The sequence below is a fragment of the Ictidomys tridecemlineatus genome, chromosome X (genome assembly GCF_052094955.1).
Source record: "Ictidomys tridecemlineatus isolate mIctTri1 chromosome X, mIctTri1.hap1, whole genome shotgun sequence".
NCBI classification, from domain to species: domain Eukaryota; kingdom Metazoa; phylum Chordata; class Mammalia; order Rodentia; family Sciuridae; genus Ictidomys; species Ictidomys tridecemlineatus.
This window is the reverse complement of record NC_135493.1, coordinates 14,041,560-14,061,097: the sequence shown is the minus strand read 5'-3', so window position 1 is coordinate 14,061,097 and position 19,538 is coordinate 14,041,560. Positions and strand designations below refer to the sequence as shown.

At 39.8% G+C, this 19,538-nt stretch overlaps 1 protein-coding gene across 4 annotated transcripts in view; it reads right to left on the bottom strand.

The window, feature by feature from the left end:
• The window catches only part of Fgf13 (fibroblast growth factor 13), a 490,746-nt gene that overhangs the window by 61,595 nt on the left and 409,613 nt on the right, over positions 1-19,538 (bottom strand). For 3 of the 4 annotated variants that reach the window (XM_078034210.1, XM_078034209.1, XM_078034211.1), the window contains 2 exons: positions 7,464-7,574; positions 1,346-1,449 (listed from right to left, as the gene is read on the bottom strand). In XM_078034210.1, the coding sequence (XP_077890336.1) occupies positions 1,346-1,449; positions 7,464-7,574 (215 nt within the window). Of the gene's footprint in view, positions 1-1,345; positions 1,450-7,463; positions 7,575-9,498; positions 10,410-19,538 lie in introns of those variants that run through there. The other variant, XM_005325160.5, reaches the window with a different exon arrangement.

Genomic DNA, 19,538 nt, shown 5'->3' with positions numbered 1-19,538 from the left:
TTTTTACTTATTTCACTCCAAACTTGTAAGAAAAAGTCAAGCAAGAATTTGTATGTAAGGAGAGGTTGAATTGTGCTTGACAGAAAATGGTACTTAAAATGTATGTTTTATGAATAAGAAGAGAGGAACTCAAAGGCTCCAAACACAAAATTATGTCTGAGATACAAATACAAATTATCCTGCTTTGTTAGGTACATATTATGTACATGCATTGAAATAGTACACCATACTCTATAAATATATACAGTAATTGAGTGTTAATCAGAACAATTTGAATTATTAAGGAAATGGAAATGTTCATTATCTGATTAGACCATTACACATTGTATGCATATATTCAATTATCATATTATACCCCATAAATTTGTATAATTGAAATAAAAATTTACAAAATTGAAAGTAAGTATAGGCAGACAGCCATCATGTACTAGTTGAGCAGTTAACAAAACTCTAGAAGTATTTCTAGAACTGGTCTTTTTGTCCTAAAGTTCATCTGAGGGAGATATATCATTAATTATTTTAGGAGTAAAAATGGTTAAATATGCTTAACTGCATTAAGAAATGGCTTTCTTTTCCAAAGCAGCAAAGCAAGAGAGATCATTTATTCCCATAGCCCATGACATTCCAATGGCACTGTATGTACAACTTTCCAGTAAATCTTTAATTTATTCTAAACATGTTAGCTTCACATTGGTTAATCAATAAGAGATATAATTTTCACAGGAAACTAATTTATCCTTCCAATTATGTATTTCCATCAAGAACATGATTCTTTTCAACACAGAAATTTGCACATTATTATGATTTGAACCTGAACATGTTCCCCAAAAACTCATGTAGCTTGGTCGCCATGAAGGCAGTATTCAGAGATTTGGTCTTTGGAAGGTGATTGAATTAGGGTTCCAAAATGATTAACCCGTTGATAATTTCATAATTTAACAAACTACTGGAAGGTGGTAGAAACTTAGGAGTTGGTGCTTAGTGGGAAGAGGTAGATCCTTGGGTGTGTGACCTTGAGGACTATGGCTTATCCCCAATGACTGTCTGTCTGCCCACCCCCACCCCTGCTTTCTGGCCACAATGAAATGAGCAGCTTTGTTCTGCCACATCCTCCCTAACATGTTTGCCTTATCAAAGGCATAGAAACTACAGAGACAAAAAAAAAAAAAAAAAAAAAAAACATGGACTGAAACCTCTGAAGCCATGAGCCAAAATAAATCTTTCCTTCTTATGTTGTTTTTCTCAGGTATTTTGCCACAGTCACAGAAAACTAACACACATAGATATTTTGTTTCATATCAGGTGAAAACTAGAATAGCCAAAACATGCACAATCAGAGGCTTACCGAGGTGTATAAGTATCCCTCACTGTTCATTGCCAAATACAGCTTGGTTTGAACTCCTTGAATAGCCACCACTCGAAGACCCACAGGGATGAGGTTAAACAGAGCTGAAATTTAAAAGAATGTGAAAACAACATTAATATTCTGGATTCCATAGCTTTTAATATTTCTAGCAGAACTACTTTATTCTCCAAAAGTAGTGTGAACTTGGTGAAGATAGATAATTAGATACAGATGGTCATTTTTTTTCTTTCTGTATGGTTAATTTATGGATATAGTCACTTAACAGGGAGTATAACTATACATTATTGGATAAAAGAGGAAATAGAAGACTTTTGTCCCAATTCTATGTGGTTTACACTATTGGAGGTGGAGAATCTTGATGCTTCTGGGGACCATGATCTAGTTCCAGGAATTGGTCTGTATACTAAACAGTGTCATCCTCCACAAAGTGAGATTTCAAACTGCTCCCCCAGATAGTTACTGAAATCTGCACAGGCACAGTTAATATCTACCAGTCAGGGAGAGGTTATTAGACTTTTAAATACTAGTCCAATGCCCTCATCTAAATTATCTGTATGATTTTCAATGCAAAAACCCCCAAATAATTTACGTCTTGCGAAAAAAGTCATCTTGCAGTCCTATATTCCCAGAGTAGTATTTCTCAAAGAACTGACATTTTCCAAGATAGAGTTGAGAGGGTTCCTAGCTTTTAGTCTCCAAGAGCAAAGGTTACAGGAATAAAAATAATGAATTTGAGAGAGGTGTATTTTATTATTTTATTTTTTTCTGCAAAAGAGTTGCAAGTGGGCAGCTGAGTGGTGCCAATGAGGCCTTCATTGCCCCCACCTGAAGGTCTGATTGCGTGAAACTTACACCCAGGCTCTCCTCACAACCACACACCACTCACTAGAGACAACCAGTGGGTGTCCTCCCACTACCAGCTGTCTACTCCCTCCCACACTGTGAATAAAAATAAAACAGTACATTTTTAAAACATAGTGCTTGCCACACACATCTTTTGAAAATAGCCTATGCACCTTTTGCTTAGGAGTCATAGACTAATGTTGATGATTTTTGCCTTGTTTTGTAATTTTCTCAAAGATGATACATCAGCCTGTTATTTTTGTGAACAAGAATGTAAAGAATTCAGTTCATGGGTAAGAGCAGGTTTTTTAGGGGGAAACACTTTTCTCTGTGCATATATATTCTGCTGCAGTAGGTGAGGTAATATGGATGAAAAATATTAATGAGGAACTAAGTATTCCTTGGTGAGCCTACAGTGTATCTTTCTCTTAAAACCAGGGTGTTACCAAAGAGGAGCTAGGACATATTGTACAGTTCAAAATACAAGTGTTCCTACCACATGCTACTGATGGCACTTTATTCAATGCTCATCGTATTAAAAGCTGTGCCCTTCTGTTATGTGAGGTAAAGGAAAGTAATTGCACAGATTGCAAGCCAGGATCTCATGTTATAGTTGACAAAGCAATGCACAGGCAAGAAGTCTGATATCTTTGGGACTGTCATCTACACGTCATATCTCTATTGACCATGCCTTGCTCACAGCAAGGTGTTCAATACACATTTGTGGATTGATAGCAAACTGTATGGTGAAAACACAATATATTTTGGTAAAGTAATAGATCACAATTCCATAATATAAAAGCCCATATTTTAAATTTTTTGATGTAAAAAAAGTGAACAAAAGCATTTACATAGGTTTGGAAGCTTTAAACCCTATATACTGCTTGACATCTGTAATACCAGAATATGTCTGAAAATGCATTTGGAGGTACTAATTGATAATGTAGAACTATAAATGAAATTCAGAATTATTTCAATAACATCATATTTGATAAAATTCTCAACCTTTTTAAATTCTCTCAATGCAGCTTGAAATAGCAGAGTTGGGGAAAAAGAGGGAAATGGAAAGAGATATTGAGATTGACTTGATGTTTGACTTGTTCCACAACCCTCTGATTTGGGCTTTAATGAGCAATAAAATGTTTAAACTTGGGCTGAGGCTGGGGCTCTGTGGTAGAGAGCTTGCCTAGCACATGTGAAGCCCTGGGTTGGATCCTCAGCACCACATAAAAATAAATAAGATAAATATATTGTGTCCAACTACAACTAAAAAAATAAAAATTTAATAAAAATGCTTAAACTTAAAACACCAGACAACTGTAGGGGGAAGAGAAGCAAACAGCATCAGCAATCCTACCTGAAAAATGGGACTGTGTAGTAGAAAATAAAAATTTCACTATGTACTATATATTTTTATGAAGTCTGTCTTTTTCCAAAAAAAAAAAAAAAAACCCAGTACTCAAAAAAATTTTTTTGAACAGCAAATGCTAGGGTCCTGCTCATACTAATCCAATATTTTTCTTTACTTAGACATTCAAGATAGATCATAACCTGAGTTGGCTTCAAATGTGTTTAAAGGGATAGTCTTTCCAGATAAAAATGCAAAGAAGTTACATTAGGGGTAAGCTTGGACAGGATCACTACCTTTCTATATGCCTTGGTTTCTCTAAATCTGAAGTACTTCATCATAGACTTAAGATTTTTTTGGTCAGGATGAAAATATTCTAAATTTAAGAAGAAAGGAATTGATCATTTCTTTTTCCATTTTAGCTAAAGTTTTGAAGAAGTTTTTAATAAATAGAAGCTTCCTTGGTTCTTATTCGTTCTATGTTGTATCTACACAAAAACACATTCTACCCTGAAGGTATCATTTTCTTGGAGCTGTGCACCTAGTTGGCACTTAGTGTTTGTAGAAGATAGCAGTAAAACCATGCTTCTTTATTGGTTGAGTTAAAGTCCATTTCTCAAAAGACGGTAATTAATAAATGCATATTTTAATGTAGATTGGAAAGACACGACACACTGAGCTGGTAATGCTATAGCAGTTTTGAAGAGAAAGGGCAAACTATCCTTTAAAAATAGCCTTCATTGTATCATAGTCATGAAATGCCTATCATCTTTTCCTTTTCAGGGGAAAAATTCATAATTTATAATGGCTGATTTGCTCATGATGAAATTTCCTTGGACTGACATTTACCATTGTAATAAATCTATATAAGGTAGGCTTGAATGAATAATATCAAACATGTTTTAGGATTGAATATGTCTGGGTAAACATTAAATGATTTGTTTTATCATGATCTTGCTTCCCATATCAGAATTTAAAAAATATAAAATCAATTAAATTGAACTAAATGAGAAAATCATGATAAAAAAGAAAATTAGGAAAAGAAAAACATAAATGTAATACCAGAATACATATTAAGGAAATACACTATAAATGAGTGGTAGTTGAAGAAAAACAACTTGTATTCTTGTTCCACTCATTTAAATAATTAGTTAAAAATTAGTGCCAGGCACACCTGTAATCTCAGAGGCTCAGAAGGCTACAACAGGAGGATCATGAGTTCAAGACAGCCTCAGCAACTTAGCAAGACCCTGTGTCAAAAATAAATAAATAAATAGGGCTGGGGATGTGGCTCAGAGTTTGAGTGCCTCTGGGTTCAATATCTGGTATAAATTAAAAATATATATATAATGCCAGGAACATTGCTTGGATTTAGAAGAAAAGGAAGTCAATTCGGATGGCAAGATTTCCATTGTGACAGATCACTTCAGTCATTAAACACTCTTGTTTCACGATGGTTTATACTGCATGATATTCTCACTGGGGAAGCTAAATTAGCTTTCTAGCTTCTGGTTACTTAGCATCAAGGCTAGAGTCAAGTCTCACTGAAGTACTATTTCCTTTGAGATAACTTCCATCAGTATGCATTACATTAGAGATATTAATACTTACCTTTGCTGACTTACCTGTTTTTGCTTTAATCTGCCTAAAAACAGATACTCATTATCAAGCTATGTTATCTAAAAGCCTTCCAATATCATTAGTATATAGAAATGCCACACTTACCAGTCAAGAGTTATAAGAAAACCAAAGGCTGGAGTTATGCATATGTAGGGATAGAAGAGTAAAACCCACTATGTGATTTAAAGATCCATAGTAAGAATTGGAGCCTGATTTGTGTGTGTGTGTGTGTGTGTGTGTGTGTGTGAGAGAGAGAGAGAGAGAGAGAGAGAGAGAGAGAGAGAGAGAGAGAGAGAGAGAGAGAGAGACACAGAGAGAGAGAGAGAGAGAGAGCGAGAGCGAGCACATGTGGCATGGATCTCCTAAAAAGCTTACATAGAGTGTGATCTTGATGAGTTTGGCATAAAGGCTGTTAGTAAGAGACAGCATAATGAATCATCTATTTTTTTAAAAAAAAATCCTTTTCAGGAAATGCATGTGAACACTGGATCCAAAATATTTCTTCTGATTTGGGCCTGGAGAAGACATTAAACATAGATGGGAGAAAACTTGACTGAGAAGGGCTCATTGGTAGCTAATCACGAGCTTCCCTTTAATAATGCCCAACAGACCCATTTTCTTGAGGGACTCTGGAAAACAGAGCCTTAATTTCTTACCCAAACACTAATCTGTACATGTGATTTTGGGGAATAGTTTATTACAGTGCTAATGTCTGTTATTTGATAATAGTAAAGGCCTCCAGTTACACATAACTAATTGCTTTAAATAGAAGAGTATGCATAAAACTGAAACTAAGATTCATTATAAAACTTTAATATCACAACACAGAGAGCACTTTGCAAAACAGGGAAGAGTCATGTGCAATGGAGATTCTTTATCCCAAGAACCAACAGAGCTGATTTCAAGGGTAATTAAAAGTGACTTCCTCTTGAGGTCACGGCTTTCCCATCAGCCCGGGAAGCATTCCTAAAAGACCCCTGTCTAGGCTTTGCTGTCTAAATCTTTGCTGTCTACAGCCACACAAATTCTTCAAAAGCTGCAGAGTATTTCTTAAGAACAAGGCCTTCTTTGCTTGGCTGTTTTCTCAGCCAACAATGGGAATATTTCTGGAAATTATCAATGTCTGAGGGAAATTCAAAACAAATTGAGGAACAGAGCATGAATTGTGAGAACCAAGTGTGTTAGCTGTGTACAGCATTCCATAGATCTGCAGAAATCTGTAAAACTGTAAGAAAACACCAGTTGTCATATGGAAGAGAAGGTTGCACTTTGTGTTTATGTTTTTATTATTTTAAATAAATCATATATCGGTGATCCAAGGTTATATAACATCTTGAAATTACCTTTTTCCAATAATTATAAATGAAATGGCTGTTATTTTTGATGTGTTTCCTTTTGGGTTCACCACTATGTTCTCCAGTTTGGGCTTTATTTCAACCATGGTTAATTCTTTGTTTTTAATATTTATTAGTTGTAGTTGGACACAATACCTTTATTTTATTTATTTATTTTTATGTGGTGCTGAGGATCAAACTCAGGGCCTCACACTTGCTAGGTGAGCACTCTACCGCTGAGCCACAGCCCCAGCCCCTCAATCATAGTTAAAAATGAAGCACTAGAGCTGGGGTTGTGGCTCAGTGGTAGAGCACTCACCTAGCATGTGTGAGGCACTGGGTTCAATACTCAACACCACATTAAAAAAAACCAAAAAATCAATAAAGGTATTGTGTCCATCTACAACTAAATTTTTTAAAAAAATAAAGTACTAAAAAAATCCTTCACCCACCTGTGGAGGTCACTCCACATTAAGGTCCCAATTAATCTCAGGTCTATCACTGTGTGTGTGAAGGGGGGGAGCAGGAGTGAAAGCTTGAAATGATGAATTCTCATGGTATGAAACCACTCCTGCCTCTTGGGATAAGACCAGTTCTTAAGAGTAGAGATAACATGCTATTTCAGGATCGGTGTGTGGGTGAGTCAATTTTCTGTGGGGAAAAAAGTAATAAAATCTAAAGGACAGCCATAAATCTATCTAGATTACCATGGAGATGACATTTGGATCATTCTTCATATGGTGTCAACATTATTTGCTCAAGTTCACTATTTTAGATATTTTCATGTTCAACTTCCTGTAGGTGAACCTGTGTAAACAGGATTATGTGGTATGATCATATTTCACATTCACCTAAGGATTTAGTGAGGATTCTTTGCTGAAAAAGTAAATAAAAAGAACACAAAGTCAACAATATGCTGGCATATTACATTATTTATTTAGTGGTCACTTACTGTAAGTGCTGTCCTCGTCTTTGGTGCCATCAATGGTTCCATCTGCCTGCAGCTGCAAGTGGTAGCCTTGTCGGCTGTATAGTTTGGTAACTATACCCTTAAGCTGAGGCTCTGCAAAGAGAACAATGATTTGAATCAATTGATGGATTGTGCGTATGTAGTTGAAAAGACTCCATTCGAAATTCTAATCTCAGTTACAAATTCTAGTGCAAAAGGTTGAATTACATGTTTAAAGAATCCTCTAGAAGAAGAAAAAAAATTAAAAGTTTCAGACTAAATCTCCATGCTTCTCCACTGAAGAAATATTTCATTTCTACCTCAGAGCGTTGGAACATTGGTAAAGCCCTAAAGCTTCTGACAGCATTCACAGTGTCTCATAGCTTGTCCTTTGACTTACTCTGATTGAACATTCGAATGGGTTGGCAAATGGTACATTCTGCCTTTTTAACAATGTGCCGCCTTTCAATGTGCAAGGAAAAAAAGTGTAAGGATGATTTAGAGTTGTTTGCCAACCAAGGGCCAAAAACCCACTAGCAAAGGTTTCCTTCAGAATTACCATAATTTGAATAAATAATCGCCTCCATTCTAAGAATGTTAAAAAAGCAAAATAACCTTGAACCCATCAAAGGATCTGTAGTTAGAAAACTGAGGCTTCCCTACAAAACAAGGAGGGGGAGATAAAACAACCAGCATCATGCCCTATCATATTAATTACTGTTAAGGAAAACGGATGTGAGAAGAGCAAGGTTTTTTGTTGTTGTTGTTGTTGTTGTTGTTAATGGGGAGGAAAGAAAATTAGTTCATACTTATTTTCAGATTTAATATCAGAAATATGATTACCTAAAACATGGGTTATTAATTAAAATGATTTTCAATTATGAATTACCATAGATTAATCAAGAGACTAATTTACCAATAACAGCCGTGTTATCCAAAATTTGCTTTTACTGAATACAGACACCTGCGCTGAAATATTTATGTGATTATTCCAGCCACATAATCATACTTCGCAACCGCTTAAGCCTCTTTAAAACAAGCCTAATTTACAGCTAATGCTTTACAAACTTTGTGCAAACAGAAGACGTATGCCTGCATTTCCATTCAGGGGTGTGTAGAATAAAGAAATAATAGATTGATGAGTAAGTCTGATTTGCTGTAATATTTACCTAGTAAAAGGTAAGAAAATACTGCAAAACATTCATTTAGTTAAGAATGACAAACTGCTTGTTCCCCTGAAGGTCTACCTTGACGCAACCTGACACCTAGAGCTATCTGAATTATCCTGTCACCAGAATATCGTGCTACTCTTACCACTGAAATGGTTCAAAAGGACCCACAATCAAGCTAGCTATGAGTTTAAACTCCCTCTTCAATCTTGCATTTTAATAGCTAGTAACCACAGTTTTACTAGTCTAAACAGATCACTAAGCTCTTTGCCGCAAGGTTCTAGAAACCCTACCTCTCCTCCCGCAAACATTTGAAAGCTGCACCACAAGTCTGTCCCGAAAAGCATAAAAGTAATCAAAGAAATGGAATGCCTAGACAGCGGAAGCCCACATCCCTTGGGGACGGAAGGTGTAGGGGAAGGGTCTGACAGGCAGAGATCAAGGAAGAGAGGGATTCCCTGGGTTTTCCAAGGGGAGCAGGCAATGGTGTCTGCCCAGCTCCACTTCTGCAATTTCAACGCCACACACACACACGATAGCCATGTCTGGGTCACGCCTTCCCAGAGCCCACCAGGCATGCACACACAAGTGCGACACGTCTGAAGCTGATGGCGTGCCTCCTGGGCAGGGTATACCCCCAGGCTTTGCGCCTGTCCCAGGGCAGTTGCAATGCAGCAAGCTCTTTACTGTTACGAAGGAGGCAAGAAAGCAATCGCCTTGCCTTGCACGCACTCGGGCTAGGTAGTCTCACCAACACAATATGGGCTACAGACAACTCACCTAGGCTTCCATGCCCGCCCCCTAAACCCCTCCACACTCATAAAGTACAGGGGGAAAAAACCCTGAAAATTCCTAAAGCCCCTTCCGACCTGGTCTTCTTCTGCGCCTCTTCTTGGAGCCGAAGAGTTTGACCCGGGAAAAGACGTTTAACTTGTTTTTGTCGCAGCTGGTCTTGCCTTTGCTGGGGCTGCTGACACACTTGCAGGCGTTGGATTTCTCGCGCTCACGGGCTTGTCTCTTCTGACGGATCAGAGAGCTGGCGATAGCCGCCGCCATGGCCACGACGCCCACCACCACCACTTCTTTTGCTGCCCCTCTCCGGGTTCGCCTCCTCCTCCTTCTCCTCCGCTGCTCTCCCGCTGTCTCGCGCTTCGCCGCCTTGGTCTCCTTAGCCTGCGCTTGCCCGGGCTTCTTTGCACTCGGGCTTCAGCCGAGGAGGGGGCTCAGCATGCCGTCCGAGCTCCTCTGGCGGTGGTCCGGCTCCCGCGCGGGCTGCTGGCTGCCTGGGTCCGAGCCGACGCCACAGCCCCGGGCCGGGATCGCAGGCGAGACTGGCAGGCGGAGGCAGAGCTGCGCGACTGCGTGCGCTCGGCCCCTGAGCCCCGAGGACACTGTGAGTCCAAGTGGCTCGGGTCGGAGTTTCGCGGCACCCCCCGCCCTGTGCCGCTGGAGGGGGCCGGAGGAGGGAGGCGGGAGGGCGGAGGGAGAGCGCGCAGGCGGGAGAGGCCGGGAGCGCGGGGGCCGGAGAGGGGGGAGGCGGCGCGGGGGAGCGCGCCCTGGTCCTGGCCCCTCCGAGTCTTCCACTAGTCCTTGCAACTTCTTGGCCTGATAATCGGGAAAAGTTGGCCCGTGCCGGCTTCCCGGCTGGGATCAAACAGGTAATGGCCTCGCATCCTCGCTGTTGCTGCTGCTCTGGGCGCGGCACAGTCGCAGCACAGGAATTCAGTCGCTGCAGGCACCCTCCCGAAGAGCGCGACGGCCTCCCTACGGCCCCCTCCCTCGCCGGCCCCTCCCTCGCTGCCTCCTGACGCTGAGCCGGTTGGCTCCGGGCCGCGGCTGCCCCCCACCCCCCCACCCCCCAAGTCCCCGACGGGCCGTTGGAGCTAACACCTGTAGGGGCTTGGGCTCTGCCCCATCGCCCCAAGGCTTCTCCTCTTCTTTTCCCGAAAGGAGCTTCGGGAGGAAACAGTGATGGAGGAGGCACCGGGATGAGGTAGTTAGATTGAAGGAGCGGGGGTTTGCTCCGCGATTGGGTGCGGGGAGGAGCAGGGAGGGGGTGTTCCCTTAGTGTTTGACTCTTAGCGGGCCAGACTGTGCGCGGGCTGGAGCCCCTGGAAGTTCACCAGACCCCCAGCCCCAGACTCAGGCTCACCAACACCCCCACCCCCACTGAAATATTTTGCATGGCGACACTTGTAGCCATTCAGGAGAGGAGGCCAGTGCTCCCAGACGGGCTCAGCCCCCGCGGCAGCGGCAGCAGCAGGCACTGCAGCGCTGCGCCCGCACACCACGCTGCCACCCAGTGGTTTTTGCTGACTTTTCATTTCATGCCAATTTGTGCCGTCCGAACCCTGTTTTTCTTCTGCGCCCCTTAAGCTGTGGGTTTTGACTTTGGGATCCAAGCGGAGAGCTGGATCGTGAACCATAGGCAGTATTTGGGAAATATCTTTAAGCTATGGCCCATCTGCAGTTTCCTAATTTCTTCCTTTTATCTGCTCCTCAAACTCAAGCACCCCTCCCCCCAAATTCAGGAATCCAGTGTGGCTCTTTTCTGACTTCACTCTATTTGCAAGTTCTGTCTACACTGTCAACAAGAGAAGAAAGAAGGAGTTTTGAGGATAAGGATGCAGTAAAGACAAGGGTCCTTCGACATCCCTACCTTCAAACAGACACAATTGTCTTACTATTTTACTTGATTTCTGAGGCCAAACAGAAGTCCCAAATAGTAGGACTGCTCTATCCTAGAGCTGCCTCTACACTCCTACACTTTCTTTTACTGGACTCCTTCCTCCTCCTTTCCAGATCTTTTCAGAATTGAGATTAGATGCAAAAACAAATACATAGCTTATCCCCAAGACTCCATTCTGTTTTTGTTTTTTTTTTTTTTTTGCCTGACCTCCCAACAAGCTCAGATTCAGCAAGGCGGAAGCTCTTTCTGGATTCTTAGCCCATCAGAGCTGAATCACCTGAGCCTTCTGTAGATTCTCTTGCTTAACAGGGGCTGTTGCTGCTACCTCCCCTTTATCTCCTTCCCAATATTGAAACGTCTCTTGCTCCATCAGAATCATTATCATGTTGCCTGTCTGCAAGGAAAGCTGGGGTGAAAGTTGGCTGCAGAAGCTGATGGATAGTTACAGGAGGATGATTTCAAAGGGCCTGAAATTCCCTGCATATTCCTTTGTGCTTTTAGCTTTCCCCAAAGAAAAGGACACTTCAGACTTGAATTCATACGGGTTAAAAAAAAAAAAAACCTGGTCTGTCCCACTGGACCTTAAATGCCTTGACTGTTGAGAAGAGGTCTTGTTCACTACTATGTTCCTCATCTCCTATCACAGATCTCATCATATAGTCTAATGCTCAGTAGAAATTGTTGAAAATAATTGATGGATGATCTGAATGTAGGCAATTGTTGGTTACATTTCAGGAGGGGAAGTAAACTCACCAAAAGAGGGGTCAGAAGTTTTGACCAGGATCAGATTCTTGAGGTGTGGATGCACAGTTAAAGAGGTCCTTGTTCATGCTGCCTGTTTGTGCCTTCTGTTGAGCACCCACCCCAAGGGCCCTTGTTTTTCTACTCTTGCTTCTTTCTTGGAATCGAAGCCAGAAAAGGCATGAAGAAGCTAAGAAGGACAAAGTTTGGATTCAGGAAAGGTATGGACCTGGAAAGAATGAGGGGATGATATTGAGAAAATGAGTAAGGCTTTCCCATTCTTTTTTCCTCCACTCGTCTTCTGAGAAAGCTCTCATCATTTGTTCATTCAAACACCATCCATAAGGTATTTTCAGGATGCTTGGAGAGTCACTAGTATGGCCACTCGGGTAGATATTAAATGAAAACAGACCCAGAGAAGACTTCAAGAATATATTATCAGGGTGGGGAGGACACTTATTATTACAAAATTGCACACACAAATGTGTAAACGCATCTGCTCAGTTCCTAACCCCTATCTACCACCCACAGCTTCTTCTGACGGAGAATTAAACTCTATTCCATAAGCTCATGGAGCTACTGGGCCCAAACAGACAGCCTGTTGATTCTACAGGTGTTAATAGATGCCTTTCTTGCTCCAAGCCCCATCTCTCTGATTATTTTGTATTAAATTTTTAACTGCAGCACAAAAACTTAAAATTTTACACATTAATGGGGTACCATGTGATGTTTGTTCAAATCAGATAGATCTCAAATATTTATAATTTCTTTACTATGAAAATATTCAAAATCCTTTCTTCTAACTTTTTACATTTTTGTAATCTATTGTCACCCTACTGTGCAATACACACCAGAACTTCTTGCTTCTATTTAACTGTAGCTTAGTATCCATTGATGGGCCTCTCCTCAGTTGACTTTTATAATCCTGAAAAATGAGCAGTATGAGGGAACCAGACATATTTCTTGTCTGTCCATTTTTATAGCCACCATTCATCCCCATGGATAAGAAAATAGATGGTATGTTATTGGTGACACTGGACAAGGGGGCCTCTAATATTTGTGATCTGTCTGCCTTTAGACCATCTGCTTTCTTTTCTCTCCTTCACTAGGAGAACTCAACTCTACAGGGTCAATTTAATCCAGAGCAGAAAATGAAGAAAGACCATTTTCAGCTGGGGTCTACCCAAAACATATTATCCAATCAGCTTATCAATGAAGCAGATAGTTTATATTTTCCTCTCATTCTATTTCCCAGGTGCTTAGTTACTCAGAGATGAGTGTGAAGAACACTCTCACATCCTCAAAGGGGAACTAGGCCAGAGTCCTATCCATCTCAGGAAGAAATGCTGAAAGACACATGGACTGCCAATCCCAGAGAAGCCCATTTTGCCTTCTCTTTCTTCTGCATTGCCATCTGAGACCAAGAGAATGGCATTTTAGTGGAAGAATAAAGAACTCTCTTTTGACACTTATTTGCAAAATCCCTTTTCTCCTGTCTTGCTTTATTCCAAACAATTCTGCTATGAAACTTCTGGATCTCCTCCAGATTCAGAGTTTCAATGCTCTCTGTTTCACCTCTGAGCTTCCTTGAGGCTGGATAGTCTACTTTTCTTTGTTCCTATCCTCTGGACCTCCTTCCCTATATTGCACTGCCCACCACACTCTCCTTAACAATGTGCAGGAAGAATGCATTCTTAGCCCCTTCCTCCAATTCCACTCCCAAAAAGTTTTAGCCTGGCTGGCAGGAGGCATATATTTTAATCGTATGTCTGCCACTGATTGTGTGACCTTGGATATGTCATTTCTCCTATTGGGGCTCTCAGTTTTCCCATTAAGAAAGTAATGCTTAGATACTATTGGTTGGCTTTAAAATTCTGTTCTGTAGCACCCTAAAAGTACATGAAGATGATATGTTTCCTTCCCAGTGGGAGGGGGAACCATAGCACATCAGCTTTCATTTATTTTATATACTGTGGCTCACTGTATCATTTGTTTAAAAAAATGATCCCATTACTGAAAATAAAATGTTCAAAAACCTCTAGATGAGCTGTTTCTTAAAGTTCTTTTGGCTCCAGGAGTCTGTGATTATTTTTCATTTGCCCTGTTCCTCCTACCTCCTTATCTTTCTCTCTTTATACTCCCTATCCTTCCAGTTCCTTCCTACTTCCCCCACCAAAACATAAAAATCTATTTTAATTAGAAAAAAGAAAAAAACTATAAAATCTAAATGGGATTCCAAAGAAAAACACAAAAGTCCCTTTGGTTCTATTCCTTGTGGCTTCTCTTGAGAATCAGGTTTTAGCATCCTTTTCAAAGAGTTATGTGAGTTATCAGAGCATAGAACGCTGATCATTCTCTGCCAATCTCCCTTAGCAGGCCACAGATGAGCTGTACGAAATGAAGGGGACCTGCTCTCAAGAGGCATCTCCAGGAGAGAGACAGAAACCCAAACAGATGTGACTGTGATGAGTAAAAACGAGAGTATTCAGACAGCCTAATCAGGAGCAGTTTCAATACCTTTGGAGAAGGAAGTAATTGGCTGTCTTTCTGCAACTCTGAAAATGAGAGGTTTTAAACACACTTCCTTCGTGAGGCTAAACATAATCAGAGCCACTTGCCAGTTTGTTTTCTATGTCCACTAACAGTTCATCAAAGCCTCTGAGTGTCCAGTTCCCAGGTCAAGGGCTGATGATGAGCTCAAAGGGAGGCTGTAGGAGAAGGTTCAAGTGCATTGGAATGAAGTAATGCTGGAACCTCCTTATTCACTGAGTAAGGCAGCAGGGGGAGTTTTAAAAGAAATAAGCAACAAGTAGCACCTTTTGTGGTCTATCCAATTATGTCCAAAAGCCCAGAGAAACAACCAGATAGAAATACAAATGAGGAGATTAGGGAAAACCCATTAGAATAGGTTTGTGCCACTTAACTCCATGTAGGAAGAAAGATGCAATTTAAGGAATTTCTGTCAATGTCACACTGGAGTTTCAGTGACAAAAAAAGTGACAAATGTATCCTGTAACATGACCTGACATATTTATTAGCTGCCAAGCAGTCTTTGCTAGTCAGATCATCTGAGGAAGTTTGACTTCAGAAACAATGGTCTCCAGAACCAATTTTTAATAAATTGATTGGCTCTCCAGGTTTGCATTCAGAATGAAAAGCCACGGGACCCTAGGTTTGCATTGTACTGGAATGGTCTTCATTATGTCTTCCCTCTGACATCATTCTCTAAATACTTATTAGAGAATTTACTGAAGCCACCTCTGATTTATATTTAAAATCAATTGAGAAAACAATGATTAATTCTGATTCTTAAGAAGAAAAATCCTATAACCACAAAAATTTCATTGTTCAGTCATAATTTATGAACATTAAAACATAAAACACCCTCATGGTATTAATCATATCCATGAGTTTAGCTCTTTACCATTTAATTAGCCATGGCAGCTGCAACATTGAGAGTTCAAGGCCCATGATTACCTGCTTGGCCATTTAATCAAGAAAACCTGAAGAGAAATAGCAGCTTGCTGGGGTGGAGGTTCCTCTCTTGACCATAAGGAGAGAACATAAGGAACTGAGCTTAAGCTGCAGTATGTGGAGATTTACATTCTGTAGGAGGAAAACATTCTTTTCAGTAGGGGTTGTTAAATACCATAATTGATTACTGATTTTATTTCTGTAGATGCATTTAGGAATATAATAGAAACTAATCCATTAGGTGGGTATGTGGGTTGATTTCACTCAACTCTCAATATGTCATAAAAACTACACTACATATATACCCCTGACCCACAACCAAAACATGGTCACAAAGAAAGGGCAAAGGGGAAAATAAGAGCCATGCCATTACGGAGAAAGCTTAATTGGGCATGGAGACAGCAAAAGCCTTTGTCCTTAGAAGATCATATTGGATGGACTTGGAGCATATGGGTCAAGGCAGTCACATTTGCTTTCCAAATTTTCTCTCATTCAAATTGTGGAAAACACATTGTATAACAATATATTTATTCCTTACCAAATATGTTGCTTCTGTGGTGAGAGAATATCCAGAACTGACAAAAGTATCAGTTTCTCTAGATGAGTTTGATTCTGTTTTATTCAATGATATTTGAAGATCTCGGAAGAACAGTTTATATTTCTTGAACTGACTAGTGGCTAACAACATAAATGAGGTGTTTTGATGATGAACATTTATGGCAGACTACAAATGTGCAAGATTCAGAGGCAAAATATCTGTAACACTGGCTTCATTTCTTGCCTAGTGAACTAACTAATCTAAATGAAAAACTGGGGGAAAATGATGGAGGATTTGAAGCAAAAGCAGACAATACAATATTTCTGGATCTAAGATGTTTCAAACAATAAGGTTAATGGAAGCAGGCTATCTAAACTCAGATTTAAGACAAGGAATGCAATATTTGCAAATGACCTCATGTGCATTATTATTTAGCATATGGCGTAGGGCTCAAAAGAAGCATAAAGAACACTGGATTGATTTCTTACTGTTGTCGTCACTAATTTCCTATCAAGAGTTTTCAATTTTTAAAGAAGCAGAGAGTTAATGGGGAAAAACTTCAGCGCTCTCTTAGGGTTAAGAGTCTTAACACCTCTCTTTTAAGACATCTGACTAGGATTTGTGCAGGAGAACCTGCAGAATTTGGAGGAAATATTATTCTCCAGAATCTATGAGAGTCTGAAGGATATATACCATGACACACCTGAGAACTGTATAGATGCCCTGGATGGTTTTTAAACTCTTCAATCTGCTTCAGATTTTTTCCAAAACTAGGATTTCAAGTAGTAATAACATTCAATTAATTCCATGGTTATAATTGGACAAGTAAATTGTTAAGTGGTAGAAGACTACTTCTTCTAATCAAACAACCTGTGAGGTAGGTACTATCATTATTGCCATTTAAGAGGCAAAGAGAATGAGGTTTAGAAAGACTAAGTGATATATCTGTGATTCCCTGGCAAGTACACAAGTGGCAGTGCCAGTATTTAAACTAAGGATCCTCAGCCAATACAATTTATGTGTACAAGGCTAGCCTGTTAAATATGACTTCTTTTCTCTTTGGCACAGTGTCTGGAATTGGGTTGCTGAAGAATGGTGCCTGGATAAGGCTATTTCTTGGCTGGGGTAACAGAAAAAGATGAGATATAGCATGTTCTCAATTCAGTTCTGTTGTTTTCCTTTCTTTAACAAAAGGGAATTATGAAATAAGCAAGAATATAGATGATTTATACGTTGTAATGAGTTAAAAGTTCATAACACTTTTAATAATAGCCTCTTACAGCAATACTTAAGAAGAACACATTGCTAATTTTCCTCACCAAAATCCAATGATTACAAATCACTGCTTACTGTTGTCTGGGGTTTCCCAGCTCAGGGAACTAGTTTGGCACTAGCATGTAGTCTGAATCAGGTAACCTGGGCCTTTTCAATGACATAGACCCAAAGGACACTTCTAGGCCTTTATCTTCATTAACTTAGCAGAGACAAGAAGTGGAAGCACTCTCCATTCTCTCAGTTCTTTTCATATAAGGAAAGCTGGCTTTCCACATTGTAAGCTTTTCTGTGCCATCTGCTTTCAGCTACAGGAAGCTTGAGTTCAGCCAAAAGAGAGAAAAATATTACACACAGTGTGTTTACTTCCATGGGTGGAAGCCCATGACTATCCTTTTGCAATCAGGGGTTTTTCCAGTATCCATTATAATTTTCTCTCACTTTCCCCTTCTGACAGACAGCTAAAAGTACAATCAACTGATTGAACTTATTTTGTAACTTCTCTTTTAACCACTGAAGGGCTCCAGCAATTTTAGAACCTGATTTCATAACAGAGGCTTGGATGCTCAGCTAAGGATCCCATTTTTGAGAAGATATGTGGAGCAAGGGAAGTTAAAATACATTTGACCTGGGCTATTTGTTCACTTGTTGATTTGTTTGCTTATTCTTTCAAGATTTACCAGCAACTACCACCCAAGTACAGAGGTAAGACCTGAAGAATGCCAAGCTACTAATAGCTAAAGTCTATTGAGCAGTAAGTTTATCCCACGTACTCTTATATCCTTGTTTATTCATTTAATACTTACAACAATGTTATGAGCTTATCCCCACTTTACAGATGAAGAGGTTGAGGCAAAGAGAGGGTAATGAATGTGGTCAGGTAGGAAGTGGCAGAATCAGGATTCAAATGAATGTATTCTGACTTCAGATCCCATGTTCTTAAGACTATTCTACTGCTACTCTCTCTTCAGTGACTATCCTTGGCCTTAAGTGGAAGGAAAAGAAAAGTAAACAATAAAAACACAAATGTCATAAGCACAATGAGTAGCACCATATGTCCAAAGTGCTGGGAGACCCTGAAAGGAGGTACAGCTAACTGTGGGCAGGAGGGCAGGAACTGTGATCACCTTCAGAAAGAAATATCCCACTAAAGATGACTTTTAGAGAATGAGAAGGAGCTAGGAAATTCAAATATGGATCTAAAGTGACTCCTGGTACAGGATTATGACCAGTACATATTATTTCCTCTCAGATAAATGATCTTAGAAAACCTTGGATTTTTATGCCCTTTCACTTTGAATCCCCTGACAATAAGTTGCTCCAATATTGTAACCCTCTCTAGAAGTATACTTCCTTGTGAAATGTTGATTACTACTATGGTTAGGAAGCTTCCTGACCATATTGAAGATTGAGAAAAATAATTGGGCTATGTGGATATTCTGATGGACATTTGGGTTTTATCATTCCTTGCAAACTGATTGTCCTCCTTTCCCCACTGATCGCATTAAGCACACATTGTCAATGATGACATTCAAATGTACAATTGCTATCAATTTACCACTGCCATCAGCAGAGACCTGGTTCAGTAAAAGTAATGCTTTTAGAAAGATGCCAATCAAAATTAAAATTACATTGACAGGTAAGTTGCAGTGAAGCCAGCCATTCCCCTCCAGAAATAACCTGAGTGAGCTTGAAGGCCAGAGATTTGCATATGAATATCATTAAATGACTTTTATTTTGATGATGATGAAGCTTTAAGTTAACAAGTGAATTAAAGATTATAGTAACATCACTGTTCAAGCCAGGCAATTCCTCTATGTAGATTTGAATATGCCTATTAGAGAGGAACAACTAGGATTTGGTTGATATTGAAATATATTGAAAACATGTTTAAAATCTCCTTATTCATCACATTCCTCTTCCTGACTCTAAAATATAATATGTACTTTATTTGCTAGAATATTGGTATCATTTGGTCTAAAGGAAAAAAAAAACACTTAACAGAATTGGTAAGGGAAACAATGCCCTATATCACTACATGAAGAAAAAATGTAGAGTATGTACATGCATGCATGCATGTATGTGTATGTACCTACTCCAGGCAGGCCTCAGGAAATGCTGCAAAGCCAGTACCTTAGCCCAGATTCTCATTGTCTTAATGAGGCCCTATAGAAACCTACTCTTCAGAAAAAAAA